This window comes from Protopterus annectens, chromosome 6.part0, assembly GCF_019279795.1.
Source record: "Protopterus annectens isolate FY-2018-M chromosome 6.part0, PAN1.0, whole genome shotgun sequence".
Lineage (NCBI taxonomy): Eukaryota > Metazoa > Chordata > Ceratodontiformes > Protopteridae > Protopterus > Protopterus annectens.
In genome coordinates this window covers 598,177,866-598,201,439 of record NC_056737.1, presented here as the reverse complement: position 1 = coordinate 598,201,439, position 23,574 = coordinate 598,177,866, and the positions used below count along the sequence as shown (strand labels likewise).

General features: G+C 41.3%; 1 protein-coding gene across 1 annotated transcript in view; it reads right to left on the bottom strand.

Annotated features, from left to right (window-relative positions):
• Positions 1 to 14,489: 14,489 nt before the first annotated feature.
• Positions 14,490 to 23,574, bottom strand: part of FKBP3 (FKBP prolyl isomerase 3) — a gene marked incomplete in the record, with an annotated part of 570,007 nt that continues 560,922 nt past the window's right edge. Inside the window, 1 exon segment of the mRNA XM_044074268.1 lies at positions 14,490 to 14,675. Coding sequence (XP_043930203.1) covers positions 14,621 to 14,675 — 55 coding nt within the window.

Below are 23,574 nucleotides of genomic sequence, written 5' to 3'. Positions count from 1 at the left end.
GTATAGAGTATTGCAGTTAAATAGTGATAACACCAATTCAAGATACGAGACTTCTATGTTTTGTTGATGGGTCCCTTATTAGCTAAGGAAGCGCATCAGCGCTGAAATGCGAGTATATCAGCTTTAGCAAAAGATAGCTCAAGGAGCTGTCCCCAGCTAATGGAAGGATATGGTACTCAAAGGAGCTAGCTATATGGGCTTTACATGGAGTACCTGTGTACCTGCATGCTTAGAAATGCCCTTCATGGGAGGCGGTGGCCTTGAATACCTTAATAGATTACAAAAGTTTTAAAAGCATTTCACATGTGTAACCCTAGGAGAGGTACAAATGTAGTGTATTGTGTTAACAGCTAAACCTTAAGAGTCACGGCACATATAGCATGTCTCTACCTTCCAGGCAGACAAGTCAACTCCGTTTGCTATCATAAAAGTAAGCCGCTCAGTACAAGCGTTGTTTAGCGAGGCTCAAACATGGGGGCGTTAACTACAAAAAAACAACATATCGTTGGGATTTAAGAAGGCATTCAGAAGTTGAAGCTCAAGCTTCACTGCCTCTACTCTGAGTAAGCTCCACATGCCTTGGAATGCTCTTCGCAAGAGGCGCTAGTCAGGGAGAGCTTTACAAATTATTAAAACATAAAGTCTAAGCATAAAGTCTAAGTATGGGTTCAGTCTAAATCATGACATCCCTAGTACCTGTCCCCATCCCTTTATATCTAGGGGAACCGGTGGCCACTGCTCTCTCACAGGCAAAAAATACATCCACCGTGGGACCTGATAACATACCAGGCTGCATCCTACGTGAATTCAGGCAGGGACTTGCAACACCATTAGGCGCCCTATTCAACCAAAGCCCGAGTACCAGCTTCATCCCAGCTGAGTGGAGGACAGCCACTGTCATCCCTTTACACAAATTGTCCACCAATCTGAGAAACTGTAGACCCATTAGCCTAACTATCCTGATCTGCAAGCTCATGTAATGGATTATCATGGACCTCATTAACAAGGACATTAGCAACCTCCAAACACTCAATCCCACACAGTTTGGCTTTGTCAAGGGGAAGTCATGTTTTCTAAATTTGGTCGACTTCTTTGACACAGTCACCAAAGCCATGGATGAGGGGAATACTATTCATACAGCCTACCTTGACCTAGCCAAAGCCTTTGACACTATTCCCCACTTTGGCATAATAAACTCTCTCAAGTAGGCATCAGTCTGTATGTTATCAGATGGGTAGCAAACTGGCTCACTGCTAGAACCCACCTAGTCAAAATAGGGGAAGCCACCTCAAGCAGTAAACCCATAACAAGCAGCGAACCCCAGGGTTCAGTTGTGGGGCTTTTGTTATTTCAGATATACTTTTCTGAGGTGCTGGCCAAAACCAGTGGGCTATGGCTGACCACGTTTGCAGATGACTGCAAGCTGGGTGCTGTCATCAATTCCCCTAGTGATGCAGACATCCTCCAAGAGGGTCTCACTCAGAACATATCTATATATATATATATATATATATATATATATATATATATATATATATATATAGGTTCATAGGTATATAGGTTCATAGGTATATAGGTAAGTACTAGGCTATCTGCCCAAGGGCATTTATAAGCCTAGCCAGAACGTGTTGGCTTTCACCACCCCCTTAGATTAGTTCCCTGTGCCTCTGTCCAGCAGAGTCACTAGTTCCCTGCGCCACTGTCCAGCAGAGCCACTGCAGTGATCCCCGGGGTAAATTTTTTGTTTACCATCCACCCGTCAAGGTTTCTCTTGAAGAGTGTTAGTGAGGGACTCTGCCTGATGTATACTGGAATCCTGTTCCAAAGCATGGGGAGTCTCTGAGACAGGAATCTGTCCCTCCAGCATGTCCTATTTATCATTGTGGTGAGGTTTATATCTCTAGAGCATGTGGCTCTCCAGGATTTGTTTTTTTTTTTTGTTTTAGGTGGAGCATGTCCATCAATTCTGGGTTGGACATGGCCTTGTATGTCAGGCAGAGATCACCTCTGAGTAAGTGGTATGCAACAGAGTACAGCTGGAATTTCTTGAGTCTGGCTGCATAGGGCATTTGTTTGAGGCCAGTAATCCTCTTGGTGAGGTACTTTTGTGGTCTTTCCAGCTGTTGCAAGTGTCTTGTAAGGTACATCCCAAACAGGGCATTGTATTCTATGATGGGTCTTAATGAGTGATGAGTAGAGAGGCACAATAACCTCTTTTGTTCTAGATGCGAACCCTTTTGTGATTAGGCGGGCCACATAGAAGGATTTACTAACCACCTTGGCAATATTATCATCAAAGGAGAGATTACTATCTACTTGGGTCCCCAGATCCCTCATTACATTTTCTGTATTTAGGGGACTACCACCTATGTGGTAGTTCATGGGTACTTTGATTTTTCCAAAGGGAATGACTATGCACTTTTTGGCATTTAGCTTGAGGCCATGATTTTGACACCAGGTATCCATCTCAGTGAGATCCTTCTGGAGGGCGTCTGTATCAGCCGGAGAATCAATTATGGCCCCTAGTTTGCAGTCGTCTGCGAACATGGTTAGCCATAATCCTCCTATGCTTGCCTGTACCTCTGAGAAGTATATATCGAACAGGAAGGGTCCTAGGACTGAGTCCTGGAGGATGTCACTTGTAACCGGTTTAGAGTCGGACGAAGCGCCTGCAGCTCTCATCATGTGGGTTCTATCAATCAGCCAGTTGGCAACCCATCTCGTGACGTAGGGGTTTATGTTCACGCTGGTGAGCTTGTCTATAATACTAGAATGGGGAATGGTGTCGAAAGCCTTTGCGAGGTCTAGGTAAGCTGTGTGGACCTCCCTTCCCTCGTCTAATGCCTTGGTAACCGTCTCAAAGAAGTCCACCAGGTTTAGGAGGCATGATCTACCCTTAAAGCCAAACTGGGTAAGGTCCAAGGTTTGGAGGTTCCCAATGTCTCTGTTAATGAATTCCATGATGATGCGTTCCATAGCTTTGCAGACCAAGCTAGTCAGGCTTATAGGGCGATAGTTCCAGGCGTCCATTGTGGCTCCACCTTTGTGGACCGGGATAACTGTTGCTGTGCACCACTCTGTGGGTACGTAGCCTGTAGAGAGGCTGAGTTTGAACAGTGTGTTTAGGTGAGGGATTAGTTCCATTTTAGAGCTCTTGTAAGACACAGCCTGGGACACCATCCGTTCCCATTGACGCTGTATTTTTGGCTTTGGATAGGGCTGTTTTAACCTGTGTGTCGGTGATTGATGGGGCCCTACATTCTTCTGGTATGGTTATGGGCCCTTTAGAGGGTGAGAGGGGGGTGAAGTTTGCACTGAACCTGTCTGCCAGAATGTTGGCAATATCAGTCGGTTCAGTGCATTTTGTGTCATTCTGCACTAACTCAGAGCAGATCTGAGAGTTTCCACTTAGGTTCTTGACATAGCTAAAGAACACTTTGTGGTTATCTTTGGAGTCATTGGCAATTTTACTTTCAAAACTAGCCTTGGATGATTTAACGAGGGATCGTAGTTTCTTGTTGATACTGATCAGGGATGTCTTTCCTTCTTGGGATTTTACTCTTTTCTTTACTAGTTTCGTCCTTCTGTTGTATAGCTTGTTTATGGCAGGGGTCCACCAGACTTGTTTCCTTTTCTTGGAGGAGTGAGTCTTGGTTTTACTTGGGATAGCACGATCCACGAATTCCTGCAGATGCTCATAGAGTGCCTTTGTAAAGGTTTCAGCAGCTTGGACAGCATTGTCCTTTAGCATGGGGGCTGTGAACCTTTCCACCTCGGTCTTAAGTAACGTGAAGTTTGCTTTTGAAAAGTTTTTCATGGTGGTTTCCTTGACTGGGCGTGGGGGCGGAATGTGGATGTGTTGTCAACACATTAACTTTGTTGATGTTCCTGTGCAAAATGGCCTTGATAGATGTATCTATACATCTCTCTCATATATATTTATATACACATACATACATGTGCGTGTATCTATATATATATATATATATATATATATATATATATATATATATATATATGTGTGTGTGTGTGTGTATATGTATATGTATATACATATTATATGTATGTATATATATGTATATATATATATATATATATATATTATGTATTTATATATATAATGTATGTATATATATACATATATATATATATATATATATATATATATATATATATATATAATGTATTTATATATATATATATATATATAAAACGTATTTATATATACATATATATCTATAATGTAATTTTTATATATATATATATATATATATATATATATATATATATATATATATTATAAATCTCTCTCTCTCGATATATATGGTTTTTGTGATGTAAAAAAATTAGACCACAATAAATAATTTCAAAACTTTTCCCACCTTTAATGTGATCTATAACCTGTACAGTTCAGTTGAAAAACAAACAAATCTGTTAGGGGAACAAATATAGAAATTAAAAAACGTACAATAAGCTGGTTGTGTGTGCGCACACCCTTAAACTAATACTTTGGTGAAGCACCTTTTGCTTTAATTACAACATTCAGTCTTCTTGTGTACACACCTGCCATCAGAGAATCTCTGATTAATCCCAAATAAAGTTCAGCTATCCTAGTAGGATTTTCCTAACAATTACTCGGTTGCCTGCTACAGCAAAAGCTGTGGTTCACAGAGAGCTTACAAAGCATCAAAGAGATCTCATTGCTGAAAGGTATCAGTCTGGAAAAGGGTACAAAAAAATTTCAACAGCATTGGATATACCATGCAACACAGTGAATACAGTCGTCAAAAAGTGGAGAAAATATGGGACAACAGTGATGTTGCAAAGAACTGGATGTCCCTCCAAAATTGATGAAAAGACAAGACAAAAACTTTTCAGGGAGGCTGCCAAGAGACCTACAGTAACACTGAAGGTGCTACAGGAATTTTTAGCAAGTACTGGTTGTGTATTATATGTGACAACAATCTGCTGTATTCTCCATATGTCTGGCGTATTGAGTAGGGTTGCAAGACGGAAGCCTTTTCTTACATAGAAAAACATCCAGGCCCAGCTAAAATTTGCAAAACAATATATCAAGTCTCCCACAAGCACGTGGGAAACTGTTTAGTCCGAGACCAAGGTTGAACTTTTGGGCCACAATTCCAAAAGGCATGTTTGGTGCAAAAACAACACTTTGCATCACCAAAAGAATACCATCCCCACTATGAAGCATGGTGGTGGTAGTATCATACTTTGGGGTTGCTTTTCTTCGGCTGGAACTGAGGCTTTATTCAAGGTGGAGGGAATTATGAACATTTGCAAATACCAGTCACTTTTGGCCCAAAGCTTTCAGGGATCTGCTAGAAAGCTGAAGACAAATAGTAATTTCACCTTTCAACAAGACAATGACCCCAAGCATACATCCAAATCAACAAAATAATGGCTTCACCATTAGAAAATTAAAGTTTTGGAATGGGCCAGACCTAAATCCAATAGAAAAATCCATGGGGTGACCTGAGGAGGGCTGTGCAAACAAGATGCCTTCACAATCTGGCAGATTTGGAGCGCTTTTGCAAGGAAGAGTGGACAAATACTGCCAAGTCAAGATGTGCCATGTTGATAGACTCCTACCCAAGAAAACCGAATGCTGTAATTAAATCAAATGGTACTTCAACAAAGTATTAGTTTAAGGGGGTGTACACTTATGCAACCAGCTTATTGTATGTTTTTTATTTTTTATACCCCCCCCCAACAGATTTATTTGTTTTTCAATTGAATTGTACAGGTTATAGGTCAGATTGACGGGAAAAGTTTTGAAATTATTTATTGTGGTCTCATTTTTTTATATCACAAAAACCTGGCATCTTAGGGGTGTACACTTTTTATATCCACTGTATGTGTGTGTGTATATATATATATATATATATATATATATATATATATATATATATATATATATATATACATATCTATATATATATATAGCTATAGCTATATATAGATATATACATATCTATATATATATATATATATATCTGGATATAAAGTTATATCTAGATACACACACACACACACACACACACACATATATAAATATATATATATATATATATATATATATATATATATATACACACACACACACACACACACACACACACACACATTTATCATTGACCCTCTCGATAACTTTCATTGTGACAGGAGATTAATGCCTCTGTACTGCTCTCAGTTGTGGATGTCCTGTTTGTTGTACGCCGGCACGTTTGCTTATTCTCCAATCCTCTAGGATACACCTTTCTTTCCACACTGCTATGACTACTCTCAGAAGTCATTTCTCCCCTGTCTCACCCAACGTCTTTATGATATCAGCTGTGACCTCATCTGCACCTGCTGCTTTCCACAACTTCATTTTCCTTATTGCTCTTCTTACTTCTGCTATGGTGTGCTGCTCTTCTAACACTGTAGGCTGCTTCAGGGGCAGTACAACTTCTCTGGAGTTTACTTTTTTCAGAAGCTGCTAAAAATACTCTTTCCATCTGCCTTTGATGTTTGTGGACTAGTGAGCAGATTGACGCTGGCATCACTTTATAAAGGGTGCCCGACTGTCTTTATCTTTCTGCATCTGTCTTTGCCTTGCAAACTGATATAGTTTGTTTGAGCCACCTAACAAAGTCCTTTTCCAGAAGCTGTTAGTGCCTCCAATGCCCTTTTCTTTGATATTGAAACTCCTTTCTTAAGCTTCTTTGTTAGACAAGCAGTAATCCTTCCTAGTCTGGATGGTGTTTTCTGTCTCTCACTTTTTTCTTTGTTTTGCAGACTTCCTGGACTGATGCATTCCACTGCTCAATTTCCTTAAGTATCTTATTAACATAAGTGGCTTGGCCACATATCAGTTCATGACTCCTCACACATGCGGTTTTGAGGTGCTGCCATTCTTCAGCTACATCTATTTCCTCCTCTACTTGGTATGCTAGAGCCCAGAGTATGTCCTTGAATTGTTAATTCTCTACAGTCCACTTCCAAGTCTTGAGCCCGGTCTCTGTTTACCTTAGAGCCCCCTCAAAACAATGCTTGCATCTGAGTGTGGCACCTGGTGGTTTATGCTATTGGCCAACTGTTTTGCTGGGGATGGCTTTGAAATCATTGATTATACCCTTGTACCCTTTCCTTACTAGGGGAAGTCTACCCGAGTTGCATATTGCCCACTCTTGGATGCAAACTTGTGACTGTCTCTCTTTCTGAAACATGTGTTGGCTCCTGTCAAGCCATTTGCCAGAGTTCTCGAATGGCATCTCCCCTATTCCTTTTGGCCCACCCATGTGGAGCCAGGCAGTCCTCTTCTCCTGTTTTGTTTGTTCCAATATGTGCATTCAAGTCACCCATTATAAATACCAATTCATGTTGTCCTGCAACTGCTATATGAACAAACTCCTTTCATCAGTATCACAACCCTGCTATGAGTCGTAGGCTGAGGTTATGAATACTGCCCTGTCATTACATTGGAGTCTGATTGCATGAGTCTGTCACTAATTCTGCTGATGTTGTCTACTGCCTTCTTATGACTTTCTCTTACTAACATTGCATTACTATTTCTGGCCTGACCTCCTCCTGAGTAGTAGACTGTATCCCAAGTAAAGCTGCTTGGCTGCACTGCTTTTCCATTTTGTCTTGTGGATAGATTGGATGTCCAGCCTTCTCCTTACCATCATGTCATCCACTCCCAAGCTGCGTCCTGTGAGTGAACCAACATTGTGTAGCAATTCTCAGTTCATGTTTGGCAAGTTCATTGGTTTAGGTCCAGCTTTCACTAGACAGAGCTATCCAAAGTAACAAACAGTGGAAAACTAGACGTGGATGGCCAGTAGCTAATTGAACCCATGGTAATTGAGCTTCATGGCAGGCACACAGCCAATAAGGGTCATATACACATTTTGTGGAGTGCACTCAAAGCTTAACAATCTGTGTTTTTGATAGTGGATGAAAAGCAAAAGGAGTAAGCAGTGGAATTCCATCCAAAAAAAAAATATTAAGCATGGTGATATCTAAAAGGAGGCATTGTCTTGAAAATATATACTGAGCAGAGAATGGGAGGTGAATAGTAGACACGTGAGACAGGCTCATATAATTTGGACCCAACAGTACGCTTCTGATGGTCAGTAGGGATTAGAGATTTTGCTGCAAGGTTGTTACACTGGAATCAATGGTCCTACAGTGGTAGTGCAGAAGAAAGGAGTTCCCACTGGTGCTTCATACATTGTGAAATGGGCATTACAGCTGATCAGAATGCCTGAACACACAGCAGTGGCTTCACTTTTTCAAACATGTTCTGAAAGGTCAGATATGTCTGTTTGTGTATTCAATTTCTGGAAGATGAATCTCTCACGAAGTGTACAGATTACATAGTTTTTAAACTGTACCTTGAAGCCAGAATGACACTGCTGTGCAATCTGATGCAAGGAGTGGAATATTCCATTTACTGTAGTATAATTTACAGTTGTATATAAATGCCACAATATACTATGAATGAGAGTCAGTATCACCAATTATACCTGCCTTCCATTTGGTGATTTGCCTTTTTTTGATGCGACTTTGATGTGCCCTACACCAGAGGTTAGACCCTCCTCACTATGGTCACCTGTACTAACCTAATATCACAAATTTTACTTGACAATTAAAGGGTCTAGGGCCTAAGGCTGTACATGTACATAGGATATATTATTAATTAGATTTTGATTCTGGTTTAGACTTTTAATTCACTTTTATGTTGTTGTCACCCCAGCTATAGTGTTGATGTTTCTCATAGGCTTGAGACTCGTGATGCTGTAATACTTCCTTGTTTCAGCAAGTGAACTATTATGTCTGCTTTTTAACTTGAATGCAAATATGTCTGTACTAGACTTGCTTATAACTTTCTCTGCTACTTTTGTTTATACATTATACATTACATATTTTTCCTATTGCGGAGCTTTTCTCCCCAGGATCCACTGAAAACAAAACATTTGTCCAGTGGACTAACCCGGTTAACAGATGTAAAATAAAATAGAGACTTGCAAAAGCAGTCTGTATGGTAAGTGTATATGGAAATGAGTAATTGATAGATGGTACAGTGGAGCAGGGATTGCACAAATATGGATGTAAATTTTTTTGAGCTACTATCTGGTGTCCAGTTCATGTTTAGATGTAACAGTTTTGTGACACAAGTACCATGTGAATATTAATGAGAGTCTTCAGTTTAAATAACTGGTTTCCGCTGTGATACTTGTCTAGTCTCATCTGATGCTATTAAGATTCCATGTGAAAATGATAAGCCATTGTCTGTGACTTAGGGTTCCCATGCATATGCATTACACCTCCATCTACTGGTGCTAAACAGTAAATTGAAGTTGCACTGAGGAGTGGTGATGTCTGCAGAATGGAATCATCTCTCAGCATGATACCTGTTAGCTGAGTTTACCCCTTGCTGTACTGAAAGCCAGAGCCATTGTTATTCATCTGGCTTCACAAGTTATGCACTTGTAGATGCTAAAATAACTGAATGGTGTCTTATCTACATGATTGCTCTTGCTTCTAGATTTACAGAAGTTCTTATAATCCTTGTCTTCAAGCAGTGTTTATGCCATGGGCAGTTGGTACATCAGCTGGTTTGTCTGTATGTTGATGTTGCAGTGCAGCTATTTGACACCAAAGTTTCACCTTTGCACCTTTTACTTTTTTTCTGAAGCCATAGCCCACTCCCTGTGGTACATATTTGTGTCTTTGATGTTACATGGCTAAATGGCCTTTCATGCTTGATCCCTGCTGTAAGGTGTATATTCATATGCTTACAGAAATGCAGCAGTCACGAGTACATAAAATAACTGCAGTATGAAACATATTGTTGGAGGTAGTCTGGTTTATCTAGCTTCTTGAGGAAATGTGTGAAATTTCCGGTATCAGTGAATAGAGAAACGTACTGGCAGCTTGCAATTGATTGTCTTGAGAGCGGAACAGTATGCATACTGTTCACAACAGTGAGAGTAGGCAGTACAAAGCATGAAGGAAATAATATTTTAAGTTGCATTAAAAAAAAAAAAAAAAAAAAAGCATAACACGAATGAATATGTGCAGACAATAGCAGTAGTACCTTTAAATACAAGGAGACAGTACTGGTATGCATAAGGGGTAACAAGGCAGAAGACTGAAATTCTATGCAAGGAAATATGAATATTCTTTGAGTAGAGTTATTATTTGCAGACGGAGCACAACCTGTCAGTGGCTGAGATGAATTGCAAACTGTGTATGTTACAGCCATGTTAAGAGGAATACGTCAATACCTTTATATCAAGGACTGCTAAAAGCAGTTTTGTGACACGAGTTACTGTAAAAGTGCTATTCAGATGACAGGAGTATGGAGAGAGATGAGGGAACTCAATGACACACCAGGCAGACTGCAAGCAAATCTGATGTGTATTGTCATGCAAAGCTGACTAAATAGCTGAACCTTGCAAGGTGGGAAATGTGATACTCTTTGCTGGCAGGGGTAACGTAGAAGGAACTGAAGCAGATCAAAGTTAAATGCCTAAAAAAAAGGCAGTTATCTCAGCAAAGAGCTGCTATTTCTGGAAGCTTTTTTCATAGAATGTGTAACACATCAGCAGCAAACACATTTGTAAGAGGCACTGCATGACAATGAATTATACTTTTATTGAGGCCTCTGAAAAATAGCTGCTGTTCTCTGTTCTTCCATTCTAAGTGAATGGAACTGAAATGTGTGACAGTCCAGCTATGGGCACTGTAATCTCAGATACAGTGGACTTGCAGTGTATTATGGGGATGATTTTTCTTTAGATCAAAACTAACTCATCAGGATGTCTGCCCCCAAGAGGGCAGTCAGGGGTACAAACAGAATAAAATTAGTAGTATCTACTTCTGTCTAGTACATACAGGTTTGCAATAAGCCAAACTTAAGGAAAAGTTAAAGAATATATCTCTCTTATTTTCCTGTAGTGGTCCTTTAAGTACTACTTCTGCTTTGTTTCCAAACATGCGGTCTTGGTTTAAGGGAGCATCCAGCAATTTAGCTTTAACATGATCTGGCAAAGATTGCTCCTTTAGCCAAGCATGCCTTCTAAGTACAGACCCAGTGACAGCAGCCCTGCAAGATGCCTCTAGTGAATCAAAACCACATTGCAAAGTATGTTTTCCAACTTGTTCAGCAGAATGCATTAAATCCTGTAAATCTTTATTTTCAGCACAGTCAGGAATCATCATTTCCTGTTTATGCAATCCAATAATATGCTGCTGATAATATGAAAATGGCAGTTTAAGGCCCTAATGGCCAAGGTTGCATAAGTGTATACCTTCTTACCACATCTATCCAGCGCCCTGGAATCTGTATCAGAGGGGGTAGGATTTTTGGTAGTAGTAGCCTTAATGCCCTTGGGTCCCTGTGAAATGGTCTCAGGATCCGCAGTAGGATTTTTAAAGAGGAACTTGTGAGAGTCAGAAACCCTGTAATATCTATCAGGTCTTCTGGGAGCAGGGAGTAAGGAGTTGGGGGCCAAGCTAGATTCTGAAAAGGCATCATCAACAATGTCCAGTACAGGGGGGATAGCTAAAGGCCTGTGTTGGGGCAGGAGTAAGAAATCCCTACGCCTCTTTTTAGAGTCAGAGTAATCCTGGCTTTCCCAGCGAAAATGCTCCCTAAGAGTATGCAAGGTTTCACCAAAAGAGAAATCCTCTGGAGGGGAAGCAGAGAGAATAGAGTCATCTGCATCAGAATCCTCATAGGTAGATAAGGGTAAAACCTGATCATCAGAGGAAACAAATTTCAGAGTCCTGATTAGAAAAATCATAAGCAAACTCAGTCCTAGGTCTCTTAGAGGGGGAAGGGTGGCTTTCCCTGATTAAAGTAATAAGGTCTTCAGCCATTCTTATCATTTGTTTTTTAGGTATAGAGGCCTGACCATGCGGTCTGGGCGTCAGTTTTCTAGGCATGGATCGAGTTTTACGCCTTGAAGAAGAAGATGGAGTTGGTTTAATATGCAAGTCAGTAGGTCTGAATACACCCTCAGAAGCCGGTGCCTGCACAGCGGCTCTGGACCCATCCAAGGTAGAGACATCCGCAGGTTCCACAGTTGAAGAATGTCGCGGCATACCAGACTCCGAATGGGTCTCAGTAGAGGCCTGCGAATCTGAAGTAGCTGGTATCAGAGGCTGCGAAAGCGCCTCACTGAGTACCGGTGAACTGGTGACTAGCTTAGGAGAAGCTTCGTTGGCCATTATAGACCTATGCGGTCTGTCTCTGTCTTTATCTTTGCGTTTTTTCCAGAATGTCGGTAATTGTGTGGCTTACCGAAGCCATATCTGGATAACTGAACCGAGTACCAAAATATTTAGAAGCGTAAATAAACAGACGATGAATAGTTCATTGTTTAAATAAGGCACAAAACCAGCAGCGAGGTAAGTCGTGGTACGAATGAAAATCTTTATGAGGTATTTGCTTTCCGCAAGAAATACAATTAACTTTTACTGACATCGGTTTAGAGCAAGAAAAAGTTTCCCCAACGGGGTACTTAGCTTAGTTGAAGACTTTGGTTCAGAAACTTGAAAACAAAAATTTCAGGAGTCGGCCGACTGGCACTTGCGAACTGCTTCTGCTTTGGGCACCGCACAGCAAGAAAGACTGATGTAATGGCGTCGGCTGCATGCTTTATACCATACTACCTGACGTCATGGAAGATAAGACAGCAACCGACGCAGGACCCAAGGCTTTGTTAATCAGGCTGACTGAGGGCTACTGCAAGCAGATAACCCATATGTGATGACTGCAACAGTGAAACACAAACATCTGCACATTATGTTTACTTTTAGTTATTTGAAGATTCTGAATTTTCAAAGCAGCTTTTTTTCATCCAGAACAAAGCATATAATTTTTATTACTTTGTTTTATATGGGTGTTGCTGTTGGGTTTTGATTGACATCTTGTAGATTGTTAGGAAAAAAAAACCTTCACCAAGCTGTTTTTTTTTTCTTTGAGGATTTCTTCAAGGTAAAACTCCAGCCCATATCTTCAGGAGTAGGAATCATTTTTTTTTTAAATAATCTTCTTCTTCGAATGTCCTGGTACCATTTGAAAGATTAAGTTTTATTCTTGCTGGGAATATTATTTGACTATTAGGGTTGTTTTGTTTGAGCAAATTTTACTAATGGCCAGCATTCTTTCCTCAGTTCAAATGTTTTGGCTGAGTAGTCAATGTCAAAAATCTTATATTAAAACTGATCATATTTTAGATGTGCTTTTGGCCATGCTGCCTTTAATACAAGCTCTTTATCCAAATAGGAAAGAAACTATTACTGTAGATCTTGGTGAAATTAAACTGGAGGTTTTCCTAACGACCTATGAGCTCTTTCAATAACATAAAAAAGCATTCCTGAATATTTAGGAATTTCAGCATCCAGCATGATAAAAATATTATATCATCATCTTCTGTCTTTTCTGGCAAGCCAAAAATTCTAGCGTCACATAATTTTTCGGTATTCTCAGTATCAAAGTTTGTTTTGTAGCCAAGTATTTCGTTTCAGAAGAAAGTCCGTTTGCAGTAGTCCTTTAATCTTCCTTCCACGTCTGTTAAAGTAGTCTTGATGTCTGTGACTTCTATATGTTGTTGCTGTTTTATTTCAAGTTATGTTTGCTTAAGACAGTTTTCTTTTAAACTGTCCACATTTTCTTGGAAACCATCTATTTTAATGAAAGTTCCTAAAGTGCAGACATTATTTGTTGTAGGTCTATTTTTTTTCAGGGAAGAATCTGAGTATGCTTTGCATTGCTCATCTTCTTAAGTTTCCAGCAAGTTTCCACATAATTTTGTCAGGAAACTATTAAGACAACATCAAATTTCACAGAGAAATAGCCAAAGTAATAAAAACATACTTGGTAAAAATTTAAAGTGATATTTTTACAAAAAACATACAGAGCTCTGAAAGAGTGCTGCTTTCAGTTGGCCATTTAGACTCTGCCCTCTTCAACTTTTCTTTCTAATGCAAACTAATACAGAGATAAAAAAAAAATTATTATAAGGAAATCAAAAATGGAACAGACTAGCCAGCACTACCTGTAATACTGGAAAAGAACCATTTCAAAGTTAATTCATAGCCCATTAATGAAGAAGAGTCTAACAAATACTGGAATATGAACAAGTCCCTAGAAAGCTTGGGCACATGCATGTGTGTGCAAGCGTGCCATAGCTTTCCAGGGAGTTGTTCATATTCAAATAAAAAATAAAGGCTTGCAGGACCTTTAGCATATTAGCTCTATACAACTTCTGCAAAAAACATTAAAATATCAAATATAAAAAAAACTGCACATCAATTAAAAATATCGGAAAGGATACAACTTAGTACCGGTTCAAGTCACTAATTTTCTGTTTTATCCTTACAAAATCTATTTCAAGGAAAATGAGATGTGAAGCAAGGCAGTGTTTCTGAAATATAAAATATTGATAAATGCAATCAGTGAAAGGGAACTATTTTAGGCACAGAAGATGTATAATTTTATTTACAACATGTAACAATACATTTGCACTGAAGGTTTTCTATACAGTCAAAAAAGATAATACAGTCTGTGGTAATTTCGGTAAAATGTGCTAAAATACTTCAGTTAATCCACATCCACCAGTTCTACTTCAAATATCAAGTTCGCATTTGGAGGAATTCTGTTGGGTGAATTGTTAAGGATAATTCATAGAGCAGAGTTTAAAACTTTTAACACATCAAACAAAACTTGTGGATATGTAATTATTCAGATAATATAAAATCAAGGTTCCCATTATATATATATATATATATATATATATATATATCATAATGGACAATAACACTACCATCCATCATATATTTTAAAATGGTGCAACAATTTTTTTTTTTATTGCATTCTGAACAAAATTTGTTGTTCATGGCCAATTAAACACTAACTACTCTCTCCTTGAACTAATGTATCCTTTTTCCAAGTAAAACCTGAGCTGATGAAAGCAGTAAAGACATTTTTCTTTACTGGAAAGAAAACAGGAAAATGATGAAAGCCTAGCTTAACTCAATGAGCCCTACACAAGCATTAGGCTTCCCTTGAATCTTGAGAGTAGTATTCTACACCAAAAAGGATTCCCATGTTCCTATAAGTGTATTTGTCAGAATCTTTAAAAACACCATTCTATTACTGCACAAGTAGTGCAAATACACACCTCAAACTAAGATGCATGTGTGCTTTGGCATCTGGTATACATCTGTAGTAGTTTACAGCACACCTATTGCATAACATTTTCTGAAGAAAAATTATAGTTCTATACTGACTGTCCAAAATCTCATCCATCTTTCTTATGTACCCTCATGGACAGTGTCTTGTAGCTGGTCACACATGGCTGCTACAGATTCTTATTGCCATTAATACTGTACCATTAAAAATAAGTAGAGAAAAGATAACATTAAAGTAAAATGACTGAAGAAAAGTGAACCTTGATGTGCCAAGAGTTAATTTCTTCCCCAAGCCAATTTCAATGTGGAAAGAACAGGTGATGTGGGGCAGCTAATCACATCTCCGTGGAGGGTCTGGGTCATTCCTTCTTAGAGAGTGACAAACAGACCACAGTGACCCCCCTCCTAACAGTTCTGCAGGTTAATACTTTTTCAGCAACTGCCCTCCAACAGCAGCAAAAGAACAATCATTCTTCAAATGCAGGAGGCAGAAATCAAGGTATTTCTCCCTAATACCTGTCCCTGGGCAAAGTGCAGCTCTGCATTAGTTTACCATTGTAGTAAATATCTGAATATTAGGGTCACCGCTACGGTATCAATCCTAAAGAGGAGGAGTTCAATGTAGGAAGATATTTTCCCATCTGGCCTGACTTTCACAGTTTTGTAAGGCCACAGCACGGGTCACTGTCCTCTGTGACCAGGAAAAAAGTCAACCTGACACCACACAGAAAGGAGACAGCAGCATGTGGCCTTTTCACTTCTTTCTGAAGCAAGAGAAACTGATAACCAAAAGTGACAGATGCCAGAGCAAGATGTCCTCTGCAACCTACAGTATCGGTGGTTAATCAGGTAAGCACACTTGCCTCTGGTGCTGGAAGACGAGATTGCCTGTGGTTTCTACTCCCACTCCAGATGACTAGACTGCCGACAATGCAGTGCAGCATTAGTGGGGTTCTGCATTCCTGAATGTGTGCAATTCTTTCATTAAACAGAGGTAAAGGCTGCTTGAGTTAAGGGTATTTTGGGTGGATGTAAAGGTGGGCAAGCCTGGGATTTTTGAACAGCCAAGGGTTCTGGCTTGGCTAATTAAATTAAAAGAATGCCCAACTACAGTGTCTTGCAATTTTTAAATAATTTTTTCAGCACTATGGCGCGTGGCCCCATCTTGTCTGGTACTCCAGCCAACCTCAATATGCAGACCTGACCTAACAGAAAGCATTTATAGCCTGCTGGCCTGGTCCGAATCAACACACTGCTGGAAAAAAATTCTGACTGCGGCTTGTTTCTTTCTTGGCTCTTCAACCTGCTGGTTAAAAAGCCAGAGCAGAGCTTATACTCGGGATCAAGCCAAGTTCGAGTTGGCTCTGGCTTGCCCACTTCCAGGTGGATGTAAAACATTCCATGGCGCCTATCAAAAAAGATTATAAGGCTCACAGACACTCTGGCCAAATTTTTCCTACAAGTAGAAATACTACCTCAAGTCTTCACTAAAAGAAGCCACTAGCCTAGTGGGGCTAACTTGGTCAACAAAGGATAAATTAAATAAAAAAATAACCTCCTGAGACACCTACGGACTCTAAACTGCAGACAAATAAACGGAAAAGACTATTACATTACTGAAATCATGGAGTTGGTGATGCAAAAATTATCTCAGTATTCAATCATCTGCTACGAAAGGTTATTAGACAGGTGTACTTTGCTCATGAAAAGGAATAAAGTACAGTTGGGTACAATTATCATAAATGTAGATGTTAGTGTATTCACTGTTGCAGTCATCACACTTTGGTTATCTGCCTGCAGGTAGCCCTCAGTTGGCCCGAATATCACAGTCTTGGGATTTCTGCGTAGGATGCTGTCGCCTCATCCATGACGTCAGGTCGTCAGGGATATAAAACATGCAGCAGATGCCATTACATCAGTTTTTCTTGCCCCAGATGTCAGGAGCCCCCAAAATAGGAAGCAATCAAATGGTGTGGAACACCTCCAGTAAAAAGTAAACATCATTTCCATAAAATATGGCCAAAAAGAGGATAGGTAGAAAGTATAGGAAGACAGGGGGCTGGAGGGAGGGTAACCAGGACTGCAACAGTGAATACACACACAAACATCTACATTTATGTTAAGTGTACACAACTGTACTATTTTCTTTGTGTTTCATTGCTGCAGTCATCACACTCGGGTAGATTCCCAAAGTTGAAGAATGGTCGAGGCAGTCAAGTAGTAGTAGGGCTGGCTACCAGGCCTTGTAAGACTGTTGTGGCAAATCCAGCTCTGGATTTGGAAAAGATAAGCAAGTGGTAATGCTTGGTGAAGGTGTGTACAGAACTCCAGGTTGCAGCTTCCAGGATGTTCCTGTTACGGACTCCCCTGAGAAAAGCTGTAGAGGTTGAGGTAGCCCTAGGGGAATGAGGTCTGATCCCTTGTGGGGTAGATTTACCATGGTGTTTGTAGCAGAAATGGATGCAGTGTGCTATCCATTTAGAAATGGTTTGTTCGGAAATGGCCTTGCCCTCTGCCCCTGTAGCAAAGCTGACCAGCAGCTGGTCAGATTTTCTGAAAGGTTTAGTCCTGTCAAGGTAGAACCTGAGCTGTCTGTGCACGTCCAAGGAGTGCAGGATCCTTTCCCCTTTATTCTGAGGGTTAGGAAAAAAGGTTGGCAAATGGATGGATTGGTTTAAAGCCACACTGGATACCACCTTGGGCATAAAAGATGGGTTAGTCCTGAGGGAAACCCTGTCCGCATGGAAGATAGTGAAGGGGTCCCACAGCTGTAAGGGCCTGTAACTCAGACACTCTTCTTGCTGAAGTGATGGCTAGCAGTAAGGCTGTTTTCCAAGAGAGGAATTATAACTCTGCTGTAGCAGCAGGCTCAAAAGGGGGAAGCATGAGCTTCTCTAGTACAAAGTAAAGGTCCCAGGCAGGAGTGGGAGCTCTCCTTGGAGGTCTTAAATTGTTAGCTCCTCTCAAGAACCGTTTCATCAGAGGGTGAGAGAAGAGGGGTGGACTCAGTATTTTAATGAGCTGAGATGGCAGAGGCATGAAACTTAATTGATGAGAAGGAGAGGCCCTTGTGGAGCAGCTCTGCTATATAATCTAGGATTTGAGGCAAGGCTGTGTCCTGCCCTTGAGACTTGCTCCAAGAAAGTACAGTTGTGTACACTTACCATAAATGTAGATGTTAAAGTGTATTCAGTATAGTCCTTGAAGGCTGTCAGAGCATTCTGTACAGCTAAAATTTATTTTTGATTGATATGTAGGTTCATTTGACTTGGGTTCCATTTGCCCTGAATGCACTTCCCTGCCAGGTGAGCCCCCCATGCATAGTCTGATGCATCTGTTAGGGTTTGGATGGCAGGGGGTAGAGTGAATGGTAGTTCCTTGTTTTGGTGGCAGGCCTCTGCCCACCAAAGGAACTCTAGGCATAGGCAAGGTATGATAGGAATCACTGCTTCTAGATCCTGAGAATGTTGACACCATAGGCTTTTTAAGATACCATTGCAGTTCTCTCATATGCAGTCTTACATATGGAATTAAAAGAATGCAGGAGGCCATGAACCCAAAGGCTTGCAGTATTTGGCCTTGCAGATAGCAGGGTTTTTATGGCCACTAGTTTGAATTAGATTGCCAAATGAATTTGTTTCTCTGGCGTGAGGAAAGCCATCTGGGAAGTTGTATTCAAGCTTGCTCCCAGGAATATAATTTGTTGACAGGGTAACGTGTGATTTCTTTTCGTTTATGGTGTACCCCAGACAAGTTAGCACCCTTTGTACAAAAGCCAGATGATTCAAAAATATGTCCTTGCTTTCTGCCTGAATTAGACAATCGTCCAGGTATGGGTATATTTGAATATTTCTTTGCCTGCAAAATGCAATGACTGCAGCTAGGCACTTTGTGAATACCCTGGGCCCAGTAGATAAGCCAAAGGGCAGTGCAGAGAACTGAGTGTGTGTGCAGCCTGCTTTGAAGCATAGGTATCTTCTGCAAGACTGCCTGATTGGGATGTGCAGGTATGCTTCCTTTAAATAGAGTGTTGCCAACCAGGCATCTTTGCCTAGCATAGGAAGCAACTAGTGAAGAGTCAGCATCTTGAATTTTGGAATCACCAAAAAGGTGTTTAGAGTAGAGAGGTCCAGGATAGAATGCCATGAATCGTCTTGTCTGGGTACCAGGAAAAGTCTTGAGTAGAAACCTTGTCTCTTTTCCTCTTCTGGTACAGTTTGAATAGCCTTTTTGCTTAAGAGAGAGTACTTGCTTTTGAGCCTCTGCCCACTGATTTGGGGGTAGATCTGCCCAACCGTTTGGGGATGGTAATGTGTGAAGTGAAATCTGTATCCTTGGGATACTATATTTAAGACCCATTTGTCCTGCGTAATGAGTTCCCAGTTTTTTGCATGTAGAGCCATCTCCCCCCCTCCCAACAGGGGCCAGTTGAGAAGTGCTTGGAAGATTTAAAGTGAAGTCATTGAGACAGTTTACCACAGGGGGGAGTTTTACTACTCCCAGATTTGGAAGTGGGGGCCCCCCACTGCTTAGTCCTGTGCATACCTTGGGACTGAAGCCTGGGTGTTCTGCTGGATCTGGGTTTGGACTGAGAAGGCCTGGAAGAGGCAGGAAAGGACCAATTCTTAGAAGGCCAATGCCTATTAAATCTTGGAGGTTGTACTTGTAAGAAACCTTTAACAGTTTGCATAGATTTAGCTTTTTCCTCCATCTTTTTAGGGACAACTTCTGCCTTATTGCCAAACAGGCGGTCCTGATTTAAGGGAGCATCTAGTAATTTAGCTTTAACATGATCTGGCAAGGATTGCTCCTTAAGTCAAGCATGCCTTCTAAGTGCAGACCCAGTGACAGCAGCCCTGCAAGATGCCTCTAGTGAATCAAAACCACATTGCAAAGTACGTTTTCCAACTTTTTCAGCAGAATGCATAAAATCCTGTAAATCCTTATTTTCAGCACAATCAGGAATCAACATAACTTTCTGTTTAAGCAATCCAATAATATGCGGATGATACTTTAACATATGAAACTGGCAGTTTAAGGCCCTAATTGGCCAAAGTTGCAGAAGTGTATACCTTCTTACCCCATCTATCCAGCGCCCTGGAGTCTCTATCAGAGGTGGTAGGATTTCTGGCAGTAGTAGCTTTAATGCCCTTGGGTCCCTGTGAAATGGTCTCAGGATCAGCAGTAGGATTTTTGAAAAGGAACTTGTGAGAATCAGGAATCCTGTAATATCTATCAGGTTTTCTGGGAGCAGGAGGTAAACAGCCAGGGGCCAAGCTAGATTCCGAAAAAGCATCATCGACAATGTCTAGTACAGGAGGGATAGCTAAAGGCCTGTGCTGGGGCAGGAGAAAGAAATCCCTAAGCTTCTTTTAGAATCAGAGTAATCCTGACTTTCCCAATGAAAATGCTCCCTACGAGTATGCAAGGTTTCACCAAAAGAGTAATCCTCCGGGGGTAGGGGGAGAAGCAGAGGGAATAAAGTCCTCAGCATCAGAATCCTCATAGGTAGATAAGGGTAACCCCTGGTCATCAGAGGAAACAGAAATTTGGTAGATAAGGGTAAATCCTGGTCATCTGAGGAAACAGAAATTTCAGAATCCTGGTCAGACGTATCATAAGCAAACTCAGTCCTAGGTTTCAGAGGGGGAAGGTTGGCTTCCCCTGATTAAAGTAATAAGGTCTTCAGCCACTCTTATTTGTTTTTTAGGCATAGAGGCCTGACCATGTGGTCTGGGTGTCAGTTTTCTAGGCATGGTTCAAGTTCTAGGCCTTGAAGAAGAAGATGGTGTCTGTTTAATATGCAAGTCAGTAGGCCTGAATACACACACAGAAGCCGGTGCCTGCACAGCGGCTCCGGATCCATCCAAGGTAGAGACATCCGCAGGGTCCACAGTTGAAGCATCTCGCGGCATGCCGGACTCCGAATGGGTCTCAGTAGAGGCCTGTGAATCTGAAGTAGCGGGTATCAGGGGCTGCGAAAGTGCCTCACTGAGTACTGGCGAGCTGGCGACTGGCTTAGGAGAAGCATCGTCGTCAGCTTTGGAACTAGGCGGCCTGTCTCTCCCTTTATCTTTGCGTTTTTTCAGAATGTCGGTAGTCGGATGGCTTACCGAAGACATATCTGGATAATTCAACAGAGCAACAAAATATTTAGAAGCGAAAATATACAGATGACGGATAATTCATGGTTTAAATAAGGCACAAAACAGACAGCGGGGTACGTCGTGGTCAGGGCCTAGGCAAGGAATGCAGTATGAATGACAATCTTTATGAGGTATTTGCTTTCCACAAGAAACTCGAAAACGATAATTTCAGGAGTCGGCTGACCGGCACTTGCGAACTGCTTCTGCTTCAGGCACCGCACGGCAAGAAAGACTGATGTAATGGTGTCGGCTCCATGTTTTATACCCCTGACTACCTGACGTCACGGAAGAAGAGACAGCAACCGATGCAGGACCCAAGACTTTGTTAATCAGGCCGACTGAGGGCTACTGCAAGCAGATAACCCAAATGTAATGACTGCAACAGTGAAACACGAAGAACATCGGTATCTATTCCACTTTTCTGAATGGAATTTCCTAGTACTGTGCCTCCTGGCCTCAAGAATAACATCCAGCACCTGTTTGCTGAGGGTTGCTGGAGATGTACTCGGGGAATAAGCTAGGCTGCCAGGTTCAGGGTTTGCAACTGAGGATGCAAAATCTGTCCCTCCTACTGGGACAGCAGAGATGGGGTCTGCTGTAGATGCCAGGGTGGCACTGCTGTCAGAATACGCAGGAGTGGGTACCAGTACTGGCGTGGCCAGTCTGATGCAATAAGGATTGTCCTTGGCCTGTCCTGTTTGATCTTGAGGAGTACCTTTGGAAGGAGGGGCAGAGCGGGGAATGCATAGATTGAGAAGGTTTCCCATGTGAAGGAAAGGGCATCCCACTTCCCAAACTTGGCTGTGGGGAATTCTGGTACAAAATTTGTTTAGCTGATGGCTTTGGGGGAACGCAAAGAGGTCCACCTCTGGTGTCCCCCACCTGTGTATTAGAAGTTTGAATGGGTTTGGTTCCAGTTTCCACTCGTGTGGGTCCATTAGATTTCTGCTTAAGTCATCTGCCAGTGAATTTTGTTTGCCTGGCAGGAACTGAGCTTGCAGGTGCAGTTGGTTGCTTAAGGCCATGTTCCACAGTGTCATGGCTAACCTGCAGAGTGGGTAGGAGTGAGTTCCCCCATGCTTACTTATGTACCACATAACTGTGGTGTTGTCTGTCTTTATCAGTTGTCATCCTGGCAGAATAAAGTATTTGAAGGCTGTCAGTGCATTCTGTACAGCTAACATTTATTTTTGACTGATATGCAGGTGAATTTGTACTGGGCTCCATTTGCCTTGAATGTATTTGCCTGCCATGTGAGCCCCCCATGCATAGTCTGATGCGTCTGTTGTCAGAGTTTGGACAGCGGGGGGTTGTGAGAAAGGGAGTCCATTGTTGTGGTTGCAAGCCTCTGCCCACCAAAGGTCCTTAGGCAAGAAATTATAGGAATCACTGCTTTCAGGTTCTGGGAATGTTGACACCAGAGACTTTTCAAGTACCATTAGAGTTTCCTCATATGCAGTCTTGCATATGGAATCAGTAGAATACATGAGGCCATGAACCCTAGGGCTTGCAGTATTTTTCTTGCAGATAGCTGGGTTTGGGTGGCCAGTAGTTTGAAATAAGTTGTCAAATAAACCTGCTTTTCTAGAGTGAGAAATGCCATCTGGGAAGTTGTGTTCAAGTTTGCTCGCAGGAATACAATCTTTTGGCTGGGTACCAGATGTGATTTCTTTTAGTTGATGGTATACCACAGAGAAGTTAGTAGTCTCTTTACAAAGGTCAATGCTGAAGTAGCAATTCCTGACTGTCCTCCTGAATCAGGCAATCATCCAAGTATAGGGAAATTTGAATATTTCTCTGCCTGCAGTAAGCAATGGCTGGAGCCAGGTACTTTGTGAATACCCTAGGTGCAGTAGATAAGCCAAAGTGAAGTGCAGAGAAGTGATTGTGCACAGATCCTGCCTTGAAAAGTAGATATTTCCTGCAAGATTTCCTTATGGGGATGTGTAGATAAGCTTCTTTCAAGTCTAGGGTGACTAGCCAGGAGTCCTTGGCTAGCATAGGAAGGAGCTGCTAGAGTGTAAGCATTCTGAATTTTGGTACCACCAGGAAGGTGTTTAGGGTTGACAAATCCAGAATAGGGCACCAAGAGTTCTCTTTCCTGGGCACCAGGAACCATCTGGAGTAGAAACCCTGTCCACTTTGCTCTGTTGGCACAGGTTGAATAGCCCTGATACTGAGAAGAGAAAGTACTTGCTTTTGGGCCTCTGTCCACTGG